We start from the raw sequence: 19,125 nt of genomic DNA on the forward strand, positions 1-19,125 counted from the left end.
CGGTTTGTGTCTCAACGACATCGTTCAGGATGAAACGGTAAAAAAGTCTGACTGCCTCAGAAGTTTCAATTCGCTTTAGACGATCCACCACATTCACACAGTCCGAACGGCAAAAAGGGTTTCGGGTTTAGGGTTGGGAGGAATTTGTGCAACAGGTGCATGTTGTCAATCCAAACAAGAAGCAAATCTACGTCTGTGTACTTTGGTTATAATCTCAAAGTGACAGTGGGAAAGTAAAAGATACTGATTGAATACAAATATTTTTTTAATCTGTTTCAGACCAGAGAAGAAATCAAGTGATAAACAGATCAGATGTATTCATGAAGCATCGCTAATTGACTATTTTATGTAAAAAAAATCCTGGAAAATGACCTTCATAATTCCTCAAACTATTCTCTCAAACCGCTTTTTCTTATGAACAGCGTCACACACAGGGAGCTGCTGGATTTGTAATAAAGGGAGAAGAACGCGGCAGAACGAATGAATAAATTTAGAAACCCCAAAAAAACAGCAGTCCCTCTGAGTCTGTGAGGTGAAGGGAAAACCTTTTTCTCCCTGAAGCTGCAGGCGGAGCGGCGAGGTCTTCCTCCTGGAGGCAGACTTCAGGATAAGCTGCCGGGGCTCGGGCCCGCCACCGTCACAAACAGCTAAGCAGCTTCAGCTACACCTCCGTCTGGCGGCTGGCAGGAGGCCACAGTAAAGTGAAGATGGCGGCCGTGACTGCCTTCGCTGGGGGTGATTTTACTCCCGACTGGAGGTGTGCCGCGATGCGACATTTCTCCAGAGGCCTCGCACGTTACATCTTAACGAAATCAATTAGGCCGACACGAACCAGCGACAAGTGCAGGATGGAATGCTTCGTGAATCAGCTCCCGATTATTTTAAGCCGAGGTTATTGTGCGAGCCGTTTTCATTCATTCATCTAATTCTTTGTGCTCCCACATCCCATTCGCAGAGCAAATTTACTGAAATCTCAGTGTGAATAAGCTTTCGAATATATTTCACTTCTGTCTCCGCTTAGTTCAAAGGCTGCAATATTTACCCCCGAGTACACAATCCTGCTCTGCACCAACCCCCAACATGCCTCGCTCGCTCTCTCTCTCTCTCTCATCCCTCCTCTCCCCATTACCACAACAAAGCGAGCTGCTCCATCATTACCTTTACCCTCCTCGGCTGACAGTGATGGCCTTGTTGTTGCTCTATTGTCTTATCGAAACGCACTAATGAATGGGGGAGATTGTCCGCTGACCTCATTATATGACCCACAAAGTGTCCTCGGCCTTCACGCCCTTTACTGTAGGCTCCCACTCCTCATCACGAGACGGGCTTCCTCCCCCTCGTCTCGTGCCTGACTGGGGCATCCTTTTGTTTAGATGCTGTGTGTGCGGGGGTTATTGTCAGGACCAGCGCACTGGCCGCCACTTTGCTAATGAGGGCGTTTAGGGTGGGGCATCTGTGGCTGCTGCTCCTATTCAGCAAAGGATTTTCAACTTCCTGTGAGGCGCCAGTGCTGCTAATGGACTTAGAAGTATTCAAACAGACACAAAGGAAGTGAGGGTGTAACGGAGGCCAGCAGGCTCCTAAGGTGTCGGTTCGGCACCATCATTCACTCGCACAGAGAAAACGCACCAACGCTCATTTGGTTCGGCCTTTAATTGGACTGGACGACGGGGACTAGTGCTTTCAATGGCTGGGATAAATCGGCCCATTGTTTCAACGTGTGCTTTCACATCTACCGACTTAAATCTGGAAGACTGGAATCAGAGAAGATAACCTGACTAACCAGTCCTTCACCGCACTGATGTCAGGAAATACATTAGAAAACTAAAGGCAAACTACCTGCAAATTTTAACTCACAAGGTGCATTACTAGTTTCTCTACAATTCATTGTTTGAGATAAACGCTGAACATTTTAACTTCCTGTACAGCCCTTCCATCCATCTGAACCCTCTTTATTCTGGAGAGGAGTCTCATCTCCGCACTGAGGACAGTGGAGGACAGGAAACACAACGGACGGGACAAAAGTCCATCACATGGCAAAACATACCAGCAAAAGCATGCATACAAATTTAAAGATTGCCAATCAACCAAACAAGCATGTGTTTTGGACTGTAGAAGACAATCTGCACAGAGAAATTAAAAAAAAAAAATCTACAAACAGACAGGGAGAACATGCAAACTGCAGACAGAAATGTTCAAACAGCAAGTTTAAAAAGCGATTTCTGGCGTTGAGAGAGACGGTGCGCCCTGCTGCACAGCCGTGGAGCGCTTTGGGGAACTGAATGAAAAGACCATAGAAAAGAAAGCAGAGTTTGAACTCATTTAAGATCTTTTCTCTCTCTCCTCCAAGCACAAAGGCTGGTGTCAAATTACAAGCACATGATGCCGTCTGTTAGCACCGTTTCAGGTGGGGCGATCTAGCGGCAGGCAAACTACAAAAACTGGAGTTTTCAGAGGTGTGAGGCTTCAGGAGCCAGAAACTAATTGGCTTTGGATGAAGAAGGGAGTGAGCTGATCCATGAATCAAAACATGTTACAGTAGTGCTTCACAATACATGAAACATCCCTACAACCAGTCCAGAGGGTTCACTTTTAGTGTTTATTTAATTTTCGCCAATATTTATTCCATTCAACTTCTATTCAAACGTAGAAATCCATGCTCTTTTACACCAGATATAACTGTACCTTGTTTAAACTTCACTGATGTTCTGTATCACATGTTGACAAGCCAAAATGCGTCTGTGGCGGGACTCATTCATAATTCACACGTCTATGAATAATTTCTGTGGCACACCGATGCTTTCCACTATATTGAAGGGGTTTGTATCACATGAACATGGGAATAAATAATGAAAACATCTGTGGAAACACTCCAGATTCTGCTCAAGTAAACAACAAAACAGCCTCGCTTCCAGATCCCCGGAGAGAACGGCATGAAATCTCACAGTTTCAAACAAAAACATTGAAAATAATAATAAAAATGTGGTTAATATGATGTGATCGGCGCATAATTTTAAAAACATCTCAGATATTAGTAGGATTTTAGTGCTGATAAGCATTTTGAACAGTTTGCTCTCTCTGCATGACAGAATCCTCCACGAGTTGCTTCTTTCGTCTTTTTTGTGTGCAGATTTATTGTTCAGACTCCCGACATTCTGTGCATAATTAACGCGAAGAGTACAGATCAAAGCGTGTAGCAGCGTTTTGGCAGGATGACTGTGAATTCCTGGAAATCTATGGACGAGTTGGTCGGTGGTTAAAAAGGGATCTGTGAAGTTTTTTGGCATGACTGTAGAATTTCTTCAAACTTCAGGGAACTCACCTTGCAATGTTTGCAGGCACTGGCCCGTCTTGATGTCCCAGATCTTGACAGTGGAGTCTGCGTTGCCCGAGACCAGGATGTTGTCTTTGAGCTCCATGCCGCTGGTGAGGGACTGATGCCCAGTTAGCGTGTGAATGCAGTTGCCCGTCTCCACGTCCCAGACCCTGATAGACGTATCCAATGAGCCGCTCACCACATGGATCCCATCGAACTGCAAACAAGAGTCGATGGCTTTAAACCGGCTGAAAATTGAGTTGCCACTTCAGGATAACTGCAGTCGTCACCTTAACTTGTAGTTGACGGCAAAAACATATCACCAGTACTTTGCTTCCATTAACCAACCTGAGATTAAACCCATTGAAATGGATGAATTTTATTGATCTGTGAAAGCTTTTCTGTTTGTCCCTACATCCAGTAGGAGAGCGGAGACACTTTAAAAGGCTAACGAAGCAGCCCGGTACAAAAACCAATCTATCAGTGCAGCAAACAGCCTCTCGAAGGGTTATGGCACCAGCTAAAGTGCTCCGTCATCACACTGAGTGGATGAGGGGACATCTTAGAGGACACAGGGGAAGGAACTTTTTTTCTCACAGAAATGAACAAGCAGATACACACTTGCAAAGTACAGTAAATTAGAGGGAATTAGCTCTCACTAAATATTTACAACCGTGTGGAGGTACTGAATAATTAGAATAAACAGCAGATGTTATGCTTATACACGTTTTATGCCTACTTTGTGGTTTTACTTAGAAACAAATAGTGTATATGCTTCTTTGTAAAGGCTAACTAAAGCAGAATCTTCACCTGTAATGAGTACACTCTGTTGGTGTGACCCTGCAGCGTGTGGAGGCAGGTTTCCGTCTCGGGGTCCCACACTTTGACCATGAAGTCGTAGGCACCGCTGACGACCCGCCGCCCGTCGTACTGCACGCAGCGCACCGCCGCCACGTGGCCCATGAGGACGTGTAAACACTGACCGGTCTCGATGTCCCAGACGCGAAGCGTGGCGTCCCGAGAGCCACTGACCACCCTGGGAGGAAAGGGGAGACACAAAAGACGGCGATCGAGGAGTTTGTAGCAGGAGGTTAAGCTTTAGAAGAATATAAAGAGTGTGTATGCAGCACAAGCAGTTCAAATCATTCTGAATTCAGCAGATGTCTCGGTGTTGAGCTGCGCTTTCCCACAGAAGTGGTGTCTATCTCAAATTATGCATTCACAAAGATTAAATTCAATAGTCTGCTCAACTCCTCATTCACGTTGTGACAGCTGCACTGACAGAATAATGAGGCAGGTAAGAACATTTTCTTTCACTCCTCCGATGACTAGCAACCTAAAGCTTCGCATTCATGTTCCTACTTGAATGTACAAAAACACCTCTTTAACTCCAACAGTCGCCCCGAGCAGTGGCTTCAACCAGAACAGAAAGATGTATTAAAGATTGTGGAGGAGAGGAAACTCCCTTCAGGTGACTCAAGTTTATTTATTTATTTTTTTCCAGAATATTCCAGTAAAAGAAAATGTTTGGCAAAATCAGAGGAAAGACAAATCTGGTTTCCTTCATTTCCAAACAAAACAAAGAGTGAATTCCTCCATAGGATGACGTACGAGCGGTTTACGTTCAAAATCACATCCTACACGCACACACAGCCCATGTATCCTTGTTTATTAAAGCCTCATGGCTCCACGCAGATGGAAATCACCAACATGTTATTCACTGTCCGCCCGCAGCTCTCCGCGTTTCCGCTGAGTGAGTAATCAAATGCTACACAAAAACCTTGGTGAGCCCTAAGGCGAAAAGAGCACTTTGAGTCTCGGGAGTGTGATACTGAGTGAATGAGTGAGCAGCAGTTCACTTAAGACGGCTCACAGGGTCTATTAAATCGCTGAGCAACCGCATGCTCACTTTCACAAATACTGTTCTTTTTCCAGTGCCGGAGAGTTGCTCTTTTGTAGGACGGCTGTTTAGTCAGGTGTTATTACTTCGTTCTGATGAGGTTATTTTTGCACCATGATTTTCTCTCGCTTTCTTGGAGGCTTCCTGATTATATTAGACAAAAAAAACTAAAAATGGTGGACCAGTTTGATTACTTTGATGGAGCCATGTAAACTAGTTCCATTTACTTTCAGAGAGAGTGCATTCTTTTTTTTTTTTTCCAAATGGCGTTTCTTTTTTGGGTCGAGTTTCTCAACTTCTGCACAATTACATGTATAGACAAGGCCATTCTCTCTCCCTCCCTTCTCACGTAAAATGGGTGTACAGCAAATCAGTTCTTATTTATTTATCTTATACCATCATTACCAGATGTTGACTCTAGTCATTGTTTGGAAGAAACATTTATGTTAACTGTTGGGGTTGTGCAGTGGTGGAGTTGTGGGCATGGTGACTCTAAACTGGTCTTAGGCGTTAATGTGAGTGTGTGAGTGTGCGTTTCTTTATTGCAGGTTGGTCCCTGCCTTTGTCAATGTCATTGAATAAAGCGTTGAAGATGGATGGATGGAGAGACAAGTGTTTGTTTCTCAATATTATATCAAGCTCAAAAGAAAAAGGCTTGAATATTAAATAATGGATATTTTTTAGAATAATGTACAGTAACATTGTGTTGAATGCCTCTTTACACCTAAATTGAATATTTGCATCTTTATCATCAATCATTCCTTTATGAGAACAGTTTATACAACTCTTCTGTCGTGAATTATTAGAGGGTCAATCCAGTCAAAAGGCATCACCAGAGTTTTTTTTTTTTGTGTGTGTGTGTGTGTGTGTGAGACCAACACAGGCAGCGCAAGGCTCAGTGAGGCGGTTGGACCATACCTTTTCTCATGTAGGTGCATGCAGCGCACTGTTGAGGTATGCCCATAGAGGGTGTGGATACATTCTCCCGTCTCTGCGTTCCAGACCTTGAGTGTGCGATCAGTGGAGCCGCTGATGATGATGTTGTCTCGCATCTGGGATGACCACACGCCCCCTGTGTGGCCAACCAATGTCCGCAGACACTGTGGAGAACACAGAAGAACACGAGTCATGATCAGAGGAAATCTCACTCAGAAAAGCCAAAACGCTGCTAAAGAACCTGGAAAATCTCCTTTGGGATTTTCCCCTGTGTGACCTCCAGCTACCTCCAAGATAAGAAAAAACTAAAAAAGTCAAATGAAATGTATGTGACCTTCTATGGAGCGCAGTCAGTCCACACCTGCTGCTGCAGCGGGACAAAATCTCTCCCTGAGCCCTCTGCCAGCTTTTTTCATTGTCTTAGCTGTAAGGCTTGACGGACGCCATCAAAAAGAATGGGGCCATTCATCCTCATTAACAGCTATTGATTACAGCAAGTCAGAGAAACCTTTATGATCAACTCAATTTGCGTCTCCACAGTTTGTCCCATTCACGCCTTGATGTCTCCGTACTGAATGTGGTGAATTAGAACTCCTTGTTAGGGTGAAGAGAATGTGGAGGCTGCTGTGGCCATGTCCGGTTCATAGTAGAGCCCCGTCACTGAAGTGTACAACATGTGACCCCTGACTGCAGCCGATAAGCTGCAGAGCGAGCAGCGAATGGTGAGAGGAGGACGACGAGGAAGAGGAGGGGGTTTATTGCTGCGAGTGAGAGAAGATGATGCTGCAGCCCGTCTCCTCTTCCTCCCTGTCCTGTGATAAAAAAGAATGACTTCATTAACTGCAGGCCGGAGAGGCATGACCTCACAGCCAACCTCGCTTCATTGTTAAGTCCCTTTGTTTTATCGCTCGAGGCTCTGTGCTTCAGGAACATGTGACAAGTGAGACGATACTGCAGATTAAACTGACACGACCAATGCGTGACTAATTTGTGTAATACCATAGGAAACATTTACATTTATCTCGTACTGCAACACAAATCCCGATTTGCATTAGTGATGAGTTGCTGAAAAGGTTCAGCGACAGACCTGCAGTTTTTGGTAATGACGGCGGGAATACGAGGATGCAAGATTGTTCCTGTGAATCAAAGCCAGTGGTTGGAGGCTCCAAGAACAAGAATCACAGCGTGATTAGAGCCTACTCAAACACAGCGTGGGAAGAGAGAATATCTGAAATGAAGGGCTTTGGCATCTTTATCTGTCTATGAAACAAACATAAAATCAGCCCGCCCCAGCGAATGAAAAGAAGATTAGCGTTTGTTTAATGATCCTGTGAAGACCCTTTATGAGCACATGAGGGTTTTCATACAATGCTCCACATTTGCATTAAATCTTCTCTGAGCTTACTGAAGAAACAGTGGGAAGACATCCAGTTCAGCCATCACAGATCGGGACAGCATAAAAGACTTTACATGCAGGCGATTTCCCTTCATACAAATTCAAATGCCTTGACCTGAGCCAGAGAAACTGGAAGGTAAGGGTCAGTAATGGTGAATGTGCATTAAGCTTGGATGATTACCCACTATAACCAAACGATTGAAAGATTCCTGTGGTTATAGTCTCAATCACGTTTTACTAGTTTTGACAGTAGTGGGGGAAAAAGGAAAGGGGTCAGACATGTCTTGCTGATTCGCTGGAAGAAAGAAAGAAAAAACAACATGCCCCAGCTGCCAGAGTATTAGAATTGTTTTATGTTAAGAAAAGTGTATTTCCAAAATTGCTTTGTGTGATTTCACAAGCAAATGTAAATGTAAGGCAGCTAAAGCATCTGGCAGAGGACGCCACTCCCCAGATACAACAGCAGTCCTCAGGTCTGCCGTCTTAAAACTACCTGACAGCTGAGGCCGCCGCTGACAGACACCACCAAGGACAGGCACTGCTCTGTTAAGCACCAGGCAGCCACCTTTGAAGCGGCGAGGTGTGTGTGCGTGTGTGTGAGAATGTTTGTGTGTCCCGGATGGGAGATTGACATCCCTGGCCGAAGCCGGAGACATGCAAAGACAAAGGTCCATCCATTTAAGACAAGAACTTTCAAGTTCTGCCTGAGCAACCACTTCTTCGGTGGAAAAGCAGGCTTTTCGTGAATCTCCCAGGCCACAGAGATAGGCTGCTCACATGAGCCTCGACAAATAATCAGCCGTCATTGTAATTTACGACGCTTGTGTTTGTTCAGCGCAACACTTTCACCACAAACAGACCCCGTTGTATTACCTGATCGCTAAGCAACGACCCAGTTTCTTTCTTTTTTCCAGAGGTGTGGAGGCATTTACATGAAATGTACTTGTGAACCCGTGCTGTGAGGAAATCAGGGAATTATTACATCGCTGTGTCTTAAATAACACAATTAATTAAAAGGCAGGACACAAATAGCAGTGATGATGAAACATTAACAAATCTGCTGTTGTGTTTGTTGACAATTTGGATCGGGGAGAAAAATAACTGATTGTTATTTGCTAAGTATTTAAAAATTTGCTTCTGCAAACAAGCGAGTTGATATGATCCAACATGAAGCTTATTGATGTTTGAAAGATGTAAGATTTTAAAACATCTTTGAGAGAATCAAATATGTTGGACCGATTTATGAAACATCTGTTACGAGCTCATTAGCCTCACATCTGAAGCCGTATTCAGGACGTGCCTGTGTGTGTACAGACTGACGAGAGCATTTTGAATGATGTGCCACTACTTGGTTCACCCCTCCACGTCCCATCGGGGGGGGGGGATTTCTGATTGCTCTAAATTGGACACAAGGTATCTGAGGAGAAAGGGCACCAGCAGCTGAGGAGACGTGTTACCACTGCCCTACCTCTGGCACATCCAGTCTGTGCTGTGACCAATTCCTTTTCCCCATGCTATCAATTTGAATCCTCCACCTACAGTGTGAGCTGCCAGAGTTGCATTTCAAATCTCCTCTCAAGAAAAGGACACGGCAAGGTAACCGCTGATCTCTCAGAGCACGAGCCAATTTACCCCTTGTATTCTATTATCATTCACCGCACTGTTTAATGATTTCAGGGATTATTGCTGACCCAAAACCAAACATACAAGCCTTTCAGCAGAAGTAGGTGAGGAACACCCCTGACCCCTGAAAAGGTGCATTATCAGTCAGACGTCAAAAGGTTAAAGACTAAAATTACAAGTCCTCACGTCTGTTAATGACCATACTGCGTATCGAATCCATCCGAGGAAAACCTGAGGCTCTGTTTTAGCGGCAGAGCAGTGGAGGGAGGCACTGGGCTTTAGCTGAATTTGGTGGATTTGTTTGCAAAGTAAAAAGCACATCAAGGTCAAAGAAATCTATCAAAATGAAAACGTTATAAATTGTTCATAGATTGGTTTAAATCTTGCAATAGGAGGGAGTAGAGGGGTGGCATTGGCATGTGTATTGGGAGCCATGAGAGGCATTCATCCAAGGGCCACCGCAAAGTGTGTAACACTTCAAGATCACTGATAGCCACTTTACAGGCCTGCATCTCACAGGGACAAACTAAGGGAGGGAAAAGCAGCAATCAAGTCCTCAAACAAGCTGGCGAAGACTAGAAAGGATGTTGACGACAGAGAGGAAAAACAAATGCAGGTGCTGGTAATCTTCACTGCATTTTTACTTTACAGATTTTTCTGGCATCGACAGCCACTCCACTGAAACGGTCGACTCTGCTTAATTGGCCGTTCCCCTCCAGCGGGGGGATTCTTCTGTGATGTGAAGAGCTCAGGAAGCACAGAGAGGAAATCCACAGAGGGGATGTGCGCTCTGAATAGAGCAGCCAAATAGAAACAGATATAAGCTCATCCCTCCTTTATGGCTAATGTAAACAAACAATCCTGAGGCAGACTAGAATTGCAGAAACCCCGTCACGGCGGTCTGAATGGAGGGAAATTTCAGAAGAAGCAGCAGAGTCTGCTGGTGACTCATCGCAGCCTTGCACCACCAATACGGAGCCACAGTGGCAGTAACTCAACAACCTGTCATCCAGTTATTAGTGTTTGGGTGAAGGAGAGCCAAACTGTGCTGCCCGTCTATCAGATGACCTTGGCTGGATGTGTCCGGATCAGCAAATGCCGAGACTGATATGCGTGTAATCAGCAGCTGAATGAAGGCCAACTTTACTTTATGTATTACGCACAGTCTTTGCAGCAAACTCTCTTGTCCATTGTGTCCAACAGAAAGAGAAAGCTACTGCTGTGTGATCCTGCTGAATTTCACTTTCTCTGAGGGCTTCTCTTTGAATGTTTTTAGTTTGTGAAATGAAAAACCAAGTTCACAGCCAGGCCTCATCTAATTTATTCGAGTAAAAGTGAAAGGCGAGGAGTGGAAGGAGAAACATGCGATGTTAGTGCACAGACATTTTTAGTAAAAAAAAATTTTTTTTTTTTTTAAATCCTTTCGGAAATGGATTCCAACAACGAGGCATGAAAGTGCTGTGATTTACAACAGTCTGTGAACCTGTCTCCAATAGCGCAGTCCAACCGCTGCCTTTCTTATTAATACTCAGCGTAAAGCTGCAGCACAAGGCCTGCGTGGCTGCACCAGCTTCAGCGATGAATACTAACACTGCATGCGGACATGTGCTGTGTAACAACTCTGCAAAATGAATCAATGTAAGAGGAGAGAGGACAGACGGATACAGAATGGAAACCCGCTCGCAAGATTCCATGTCGTAGAGCGAAGACTGGGGCTTTAGTAGGAGCGGTACAGATGAAGCCACTCAATAGGAGGCACTTGTTTATGGGGTTTGTAAAGCTAAACTGACAGCTTGGTACAGCAACAACCGCAAATAAATACTCACTGCAACTATTTCATGAAAAATGAACTAATCTCTTCACAGCAGAGTGAAAGTAGCAAACTCTTACCTTTCCTGTGATAGCTGACCAGACTTTCAGGGTGTTGTCGTCGGATCCGCTGACGATGCGGTTGCCACAGAACTGGAGGCAGGTGATCACGTGGTCATCGTGGCCTTTTAGCACCTTCAAATGGAAAAGACAGAGAGTGAGAGAGTATGACCATCAGAATAAATGTCATGAAGTGATGCAGGTGTACAACAGCTCTTCAAGCAGCTCTGTATGCTCGTGTGTGTGTGTGTGTGTATGTGTGTGTGTGTGTGTGTGTGTGTGTGTGTGTGTGTGTGTGTGTGTGTGTGTGTGTGTGTGTGTAGTCTCTGCTGCTGGGTCGCAAGACTGCAAGCTCAGCAAATGACAGACCACACTGCATATGCAAAAGCGGCACGACGAGCAGAAGAACCTAATTTATGACAGCGGTGGCCTAAAGTGACCTGCGGCTGTTTCAAAAACAGTCAAGAGTGTACAAGGTCCATTAAGGATCAGCTTCAGCATGCTGGTCATGCTTTATGGGAAACTTCTGAGCAGGCAAAAGACAAATGGAGTGTTTAGATTGAAGGAGAATAAGATCAGCTCCATTATTATTCCACACGGATACTGCAGAGCACGGACCTGACCCATCACTAACTTTCCATCAACTCCACACTTCAGACCTTTATTGAACCATCTTTCTGTGGCTCAGAGCCATTTGTTATCAGATCTATGGGTTGGGCTAACCTGTAGGGAATTCGAGCCTGAAGGAAAAGCTACCTTGGGTGATTTGAGGTCCCCTCTTCTCCAGTTAGTGTCTATTCTGTGCTGCCTGATGTAGGCACTCTTCCAGGGGCTGTGAGTGAAACCAGGCTTGACAATTTTTCTCTTCTTCAGGGGCAGAGGCTCATCGATGCCTGGTATGCGAGAGAGAGAGAAAGAGAGAGAGAGAAAAGAAGGCAGCTTATTTCGACGAGTACATACACATTTCTCTTATAAAAATGTATTTTCCAAACGGGTTCAAAACAGACTTCAAGCTCAACATTGACGACATCGGCAGCCCCAGACTGCTCCTGCAGGGCAGCCCCCTGCCGTGTGCATCTGCTGCAAAGCCCTCAGACTCACCCTCTTCCCTGCATTTCTCCCTCCACAGCAGGTTGTCCTCCGCCAGGATACGCCAGTAGCGACACGTCTGTGCAGCTTGGAGGAGGTCCTTCGGTTCCAGGAATGACAGCACGTACAAAGCCAGCTGTTGAAAGGCAAGGATGAGGAATGTGAGAAGTGTAAATGGCAAAGGAGACATAAACGAGTCATTATCTCTGATAGTGGGCGTTACAGGAAGAACAAACACCAGACGGAGAAAAGAAAAAAAAAGTTGCGCTTTAAATGAACTAAATAGCAAAGTCAAGGCAGAGAAAACTCTTCTTATAAAAGATTCACATGCACAATATTCAGAGCATGAATCTGCCATGAGAGGAGAATGACTTCACCACTTCGCCAAATTACATCAACATTTGTGTGAAACAGGATCCTCATATAGTTGGTAATAATGCCACAGCTAAACCAAAGCCAGCGAATGAAAACACAAACTCTGGTATAATAAGCATAAATCTGGACTCCTGAGCAAAGAGAAAAACACAGCAGGATAACATATTTAAATAGTTTTATATCTGGACAAAGCAACACACTGTGATTTAAAAAAAATTTAACAATGTGGTAAATCAACCATTAAGTCAAAGTGCTTGTGCTGCATCATCATACAAGGGATTATGGGTTCAGGAGACAGTGCAAATATTGTTCTTTCATTACATTAAAATAATCTGAGACGATACTGACCCATCACACACATTGATATCAGCACAGAGTGAAATGATTGTTCTGACTAACTCAATCGTCACATACTGGTGTGTCGCTCTCAAATACTTACTCTTAAATAATGTGCTGATCTTTTCTTTTTATCTCAATGACAAAGTAAAAATATCAACATACTGATTTCTGAAAGTTATTCTTATTTGTATATTCTTATGTTTCTTTCATCTCCAAAACAAAATGCAGTTAAAGGCACATGTGAGGAACTGTAATGGCATTTGAGTTATGCTTCTAATTTTTTGATCATGAATAAATTCGATGAATATATGTTTAGGGGTTAATGACCAAATCTCTGCTTTTAGGCAATTTAATTAAAAAAACATTTCTTTTGAACTCCCAACGATGATTTAAAAGTCTGTTTCCATAAAGTATTGACCTTCAGCCTGGTCTCTTGTGCAGAGGGATTTCTCCCGATTCTCTGAATGGTTTCGAGACATAATGAACTGCAGTGATGGGAGTTTATTTTTCAACCAATGTTGTTCACTGAAATAATGTTCCTGTAGTTTGTATATCTGCAGGTACCAGTTCGTAATGCACTGCTTGAACATCTCTACTAATAATCCATGGCACTGCTTCCTTTTCTAAATCTCTTCTTCAACTGTATTTGCACTCACTTTCACCCACTGGTGTCCTTATAACTGTTTTACAAAATAAAGTATGTATTCAGAGATGATTTGTTCCATTTTAAAATCACGATATCTCAAAGAAATAGTTTGCATAGTCAGACTTGAGGGCTTCCGAGCGCAATGGTTTGAAGATCTTTACTCGCTGAATATCCAGCAGTCCTCACTTCTTGCAAATACACATCCTAATGTAGTCTGAAGGACTTTAAATGTAACAGCTTAATTTTAGATGCATTCCTACTTACCGACTCTCAGAAAATACACATTACCAGCCTTTGACATACCTCAATCATCTAAAAGCCTGTTCGAGGCAGCAGTCATTACTGCGCTTTTGGGTATTTTCAAAGTTTTATGGAAGGACCTCGAGACTGTGATTACTTTTAAAAACTCACATGCAGCCTTGTGCAGCATCTACTCATAGTTTAACTGTGCCTATAGGAAAACCACAGTGAAGTCCTATTAAAACTATTTGAAAGCCCCTCCCAATGTGTATAACCAGAAGCTCAGGCAGAGAGGAGGCATGGATGAATAAAGATGTATATCCCAAAAAAAAAAAAAAGGTGACACAACAAAGGGAAAACAAAATGAAAGGATGGGGTTTGAGTCCCGGTGTGAACGCACATGGCTCCGTTTGTATATTTGGCTTTGGAGCAAGTGGTGCTGACACCTTGAAGTCTTACATATCATTGCCTCACTTTCGCTGCTACCACCAGCACCTCACCCCCTCATCCCAACACCTGCCAGACAACGTGCTAAGTATTTGATCTGCTACATAGGATACGGTGGATTGCGGCTGTTTTTTTTTTGCAAGAATCCTTTATGTGATCTTATTATCTGCGTGGCACTTCAGATTGTTTGTATTGTCAGCTACGATGTGAAGCGAAAACAAGACACCCACTATGAAAAGCCTTTCAAACAATCCGCGGGAAGACTGTGACAGGATTAAGACTGAGGGGAAGCCTGGCTTTTCTGTCCGGCACCTTTGATCAAACACAACCGGAACAGGGATTCCCGGGGGAGTTTGGGGTCAGGAGAAACGAAGAAGCGGCAGAGGAGGAGGGTGAAGGTGTTGGTGGGGTGGGTGGAAGTGTGGGGGGGGGGGACGACTCACCTCTTTGGGCAGCAGGGAGATGAAGTCTCGCTGAAACTGCGGCTCAATCACCTGCATCATATGCTTGACTTGTGTGGGTTCACAGCTGTCAATCAGCTCATCCAGCGCCAGCAGCTTCTCGGGGCCGGTCCAGCTCTGCAACACGGAGAAAAAAGTTTTAATGCACTCCATCTTCAAAGTGGAAGCTCGGGTCAGTGGGCAAGACGGTTGAAACTACTTTCCCCAAAGAAGCAGGACAGAAATGCTTGTGAAAAATCACAAGTAAATGTTACTGTGAACTTTTAGGCCGAGCACTAAACTTCTAAAGTGACATATTATGCTGTGAACACACACTCTTTTTATATGTATACTAAATATTGTAATAAAAGTTGACCATGTATCCAGCAGCATATGATGACACTGCAGTTTTCTATTCGCAAAATCCGATTTTCTCCTTTAGAGGTCAAATGAATGTGCTGAATGCATTGTTTCCCATAAAACAGGTGCACAACACAACATTTAAAACATTTCTAGAAATGTAGGATTGTATATCATGTGCTCTGTTGGGGGGGGGTTGACCCAATTGTAAAAAGAAAAACCCTAGTCGGCAGGACTGCGAGTAGTAATAACTTCACTGGAATGTTCTTACTGTAAAGCCAACTTTATGAAGCTATGTAAAAGCCTCCCGGTGACTGTGGTGACTCACACTGTGTTCCTCATAAAGCATCAGTACACAACAGAGTGCCGTTTGATTTGTATGGTTGCGCAGCCTCTTGCTGCAGTCTCTTTATTCTCGCTGTATGTCCTCTCTTCAGCCTTCGAAGGGAAGAAACGAATTTGGCAAGTTCACCATCACAGGTGGTGATGCACTCGGTGAGCAGCGTCAGCAAAACATTCATAATACATTCACATCTGGGTCGCCACACCCCGAACAGCTTTAAACGGAGAGAGCTGAAAACACCGCACACGAGTGTTTACATGACGTTCGTCCCAGTTTAGTGCCGTCAAGTTACACGTCTGCCTGTCCCCCCCCCTCGGATGTTTTAATACTTTTGGAAACATCCTGCATTGTTCCCAATGTACCTTCCACAGCAACAACACCTGAATATTTCCAGGAGATGGCACGTCAGTGGAATAATCTAAACATCAGGAATCAGGCTCCTTCAACACCACCACTAGACCTCAGTGGGTTGGGTTTTTTCTTCTTCTCCTGTTTGAACATTCACAGTTGTTCAGCAGTTGCTGCTGAATAGCACAGCAACGCATTGTTGCACCCAGAGGCCGCGGTTGTTTTCCTCTACCGAGCACTGAAATCTAACAATGATTATAGACTACAAGGCAGGGTGGAAAATCTGGCACAGGCAAACCACCTGTAATTTGGCAGCTAAAAGCTTTAGCCAGAGGTGCTGGTCCAGAAGGTAATCAGGGGGTTCAGAGACCTCCTCCCTAAGAGAGGACCACGCAACAGCTACTTAGGTGTAACAGCAATTTTCTGCCATTGATTGCAAAGTCAGTTCAAACAGGAAAAACGAACACCAGCGGTCTGATTTCTCACCTGATAAGAAAGTTTTCAGTAGTTAACCCTTCAGTGTCTAGTTGTGTGTAACAATAGTGTCTATATGATTGATATATATTATGTTCACAATGTCATACGATCAGGACTAGTCATTTGTTGAACAGCAAAAAAACAGTATAATTTCTAAAAACTAGAAACCCCCCCCCCCACCCCCTCAACTACTTTGCATTAAATTATAACCACTGCTTAATGTTTTAAACCGAGTATGGAAAGACTTTGAGACTTGTTTTATGATCAACCCTCAACCGATTTCTGAAACATTTGCGAATCACAGTGCTCACACTTAAACAGGAAAGAATCGAGGCTGATGCACAAGTGCACGGCTCTTTTGATCAACTAATCATCATGATGGGCTGCTGACAAAATACTTCATCTCCACATATTCAGGGAAACATTGGAGTGTGTCGAAAAACACCCACTTCATGTCATCAAGTCCCATTTCTTCAGCCCCTCAAAACGGCACAATCAAAAGACGGATTACAAAAAGCAGCTACAAGCTGCAAAGACACTCAAGAGTCAACTATTTTATCTTTCACACCATAAATCATAAAACATCTTCTTTTACACAATAAGTCATTATGCTGCTTTGATTGAGTGGGGCAAAAAGTGTTTACCTTCGACAATTTATTCAACTGATTGACAGGACAAGCTTAATTATGTTTTGATCTACAACTCATTTAAAGTGCAAAATAAGTGGACGATGTGTTTTGCTGGGCTTCAGACATGCTAGAGTAGAATTTGTCACGTGTTAAAACAAAACAACAAACAATATATGTACCTCTAAAAAAAATAAAACTAAACTGGAATATCCTGCTTTTATGTATCCTTGTGTTTATGTTTGTAAGAACAAGCCCAGTGTGTTATTTGGTAATAGTGATTCTTAAACAGGAGTTGTATGCAGGCTATGACTGGACTGGGGAATGTACAGAATGTGGGTTTGCGGTTTCGCTTGCGGATTAAAGCCAGCCGACTGAGGCAGGTCGGGCCTGAGGACTCGTGTACAAAAGGTAAACACCGGAGTGTCACAGGTCTGCACAGCTTTTCAAAGATAAGGAGTTTAAACTCTCTTAGGTAATGGAATCCATAGCTACCCATTATAGGAAAAGTCAGAGAGACCCCATCAAGACTAATATGTTTAAATGACATCTTATTTCCTTCAGACCTGAAGCCATTAGCACTTAAGTCCAACATGAGAGAAACTGCTCTATTACGCTACGTGTACAGACCATGATGGCCAAGGTAAATTATTCTAAATATTATGCAAAGTGTAATATTACCTTATGTCTCCATCAGTCCTCTACTATTAGTGACAGTATTCAGTGATTTACTGAAGGTTTTTATGTGTTTTGCCTATCATTGACATTCATAATGCTATGACTTCTGGATTTCAGAGGATCACAGAGGATAACTTGTAATAAAACTTATAACTTCACAGCAGACTTGTGTGACTCCCTAACTGTGCTTTTCAGTCAGAACAGGTATGGCTAATCCCAATTCCACGCTACAGTGCCTATGGTAATGTGCTGGGCCGCAACAACAAGGCAGCAATTATCTCTGAGACTAAGTGAGCATTGATTGGGCACAACATCTGCTTTTTGATGGCCCTTCGCTCGAGGGTTCGGCCTCACTCGAGGGGGAAGAAGAAAGAAAAGAAAAAAAAAGTCAGATGTGCTCACCTGAAATGTTCGGAGCCATTCCTGGAGACCCGTGGGTGGCTGGATTGAGGTTATGCGTCGTCTCTGTTGCCCCTGCCCATTGGCTGTTCTTATGTGGCCAAATGTGGTGGGTGTGGCTGGACATGGGACGATTCCTGTCGGGCTACAACGTGTATGGGGGGGAAAAAACAAACAAAGAAAACACCTTAAAAACGTATTACTTAATATGTTAGACCATTGGAGACTGGCCCAGGCATGAGAGAGGGCAAGCGAACACACTCCTGATCCAAGCACAGTAGATTACACTAAAATAACAATTATATTTTGGCGGCATTTCAGGGTTGCACAAGTAATCTTGTGCAAATATTTCCACTGCACAATTTTAGCAGGATAAAAAACAAAACAAAAGAACGTGACAATTTAATTAAACACTTGTGTCCATCATTGATGATATTCAGCAAACTAGGTAATCGATAAAAGCAGCCAGATAGTAAAATTATCTTTCCTTTTTACTCAAGTACCTTTCTTCCATTTCCACAAGGCTATCTCCTCATATGAACCACCGAGGGTTAAATTACTGGTTGGATTGTTATTATGCAGAGAAACAAAACATATATCTCTCCTGCTGACATGTCGTGATTTTTACCAGCTCAGCTGAAACGGTAACAGTCTCCCATACCTTTAAAACCGTTATAAATTCACGACAGCTTACGTCTCGGGGCCAAATCTCAATCATATGAGGTTTATCACCATCACCAAATTATTTACTAAAATATATTCCAAACTACCGGGCTTCCATTTTGTTCACTTCATTTCAATTTAATCAATGCTGGTCAAATGTTGTTAAACTACTCAGCAGCACTACAGTCTGCAGGCCTCTGGATTGTTGAAGAAACGTCTTTACAGCTGATTTCAACAAAAACAGATCAATGACTCCTTTCAGATTTTCAATATTATTATGAACCATATTTGTTTCAGCCTAAGGAAATGACCAGAGTGTGTATTTCTGACTTTGAGACATCAAAGTGTGCACAGTCCCACATATGTCTGTCTGAGGCCCAGAATCCACCAGCGTGCCTGGTTTTGAAAAGCAGCACAAGACTTCAAAGAGCACCAGTACGCCCTGGTAACACATGGGCAGCGGGAGAAAGCATCCAGTGGGCACCCTCAGTGCTTCAGAATCTGCTTGCTGAGAGCAAAACGGGAAAGCTGGGGGTCGATTTCATTATTGATTCATTTTTAATGGGAGAGGAAGCTGAGACGGAGCCAGTTACATAGCAACATTTACACTTAAGT

At 43.6% G+C, this 19,125-nt stretch overlaps 1 protein-coding gene across 3 annotated transcripts in view; it reads right to left on the reverse strand.

The window, feature by feature from the left end:
* Positions 1 to 19,125, reverse strand: part of fbxw7 (F-box and WD repeat domain containing 7) — a 111,072-nt gene that overhangs the window by 1,751 nt on the left and 90,196 nt on the right. For all 3 annotated transcript variants that reach the window (XM_080463333.1, XM_080463334.1, XM_080463335.1), the window contains 8 exons: positions 17,851 to 17,992; positions 14,620 to 14,754; positions 12,142 to 12,265; positions 11,797 to 11,933; positions 11,062 to 11,175; positions 6,135 to 6,316; positions 4,127 to 4,352; positions 3,323 to 3,533 (listed from right to left, as the gene is read on the reverse strand). In XM_080463333.1, coding sequence (XP_080319459.1) covers positions 3,323 to 3,533; positions 4,127 to 4,352; positions 6,135 to 6,316; positions 11,062 to 11,175; positions 11,797 to 11,933; positions 12,142 to 12,265; positions 14,620 to 14,754; positions 17,851 to 17,992 — 1,271 coding nt within the window. The remainder of the gene's footprint in view (positions 1 to 3,322; positions 3,534 to 4,126; positions 4,353 to 6,134; positions 6,317 to 11,061; positions 11,176 to 11,796; positions 11,934 to 12,141; positions 12,266 to 14,619; positions 14,755 to 17,850; positions 17,993 to 19,125) is intronic.

This window comes from Lipophrys pholis (genome assembly GCF_963383615.2).
Source record: "Lipophrys pholis genome assembly, chromosome: 5".
In the NCBI taxonomy this organism is placed as follows: domain Eukaryota; kingdom Metazoa; phylum Chordata; class Actinopteri; order Blenniiformes; family Blenniidae; genus Lipophrys; species Lipophrys pholis.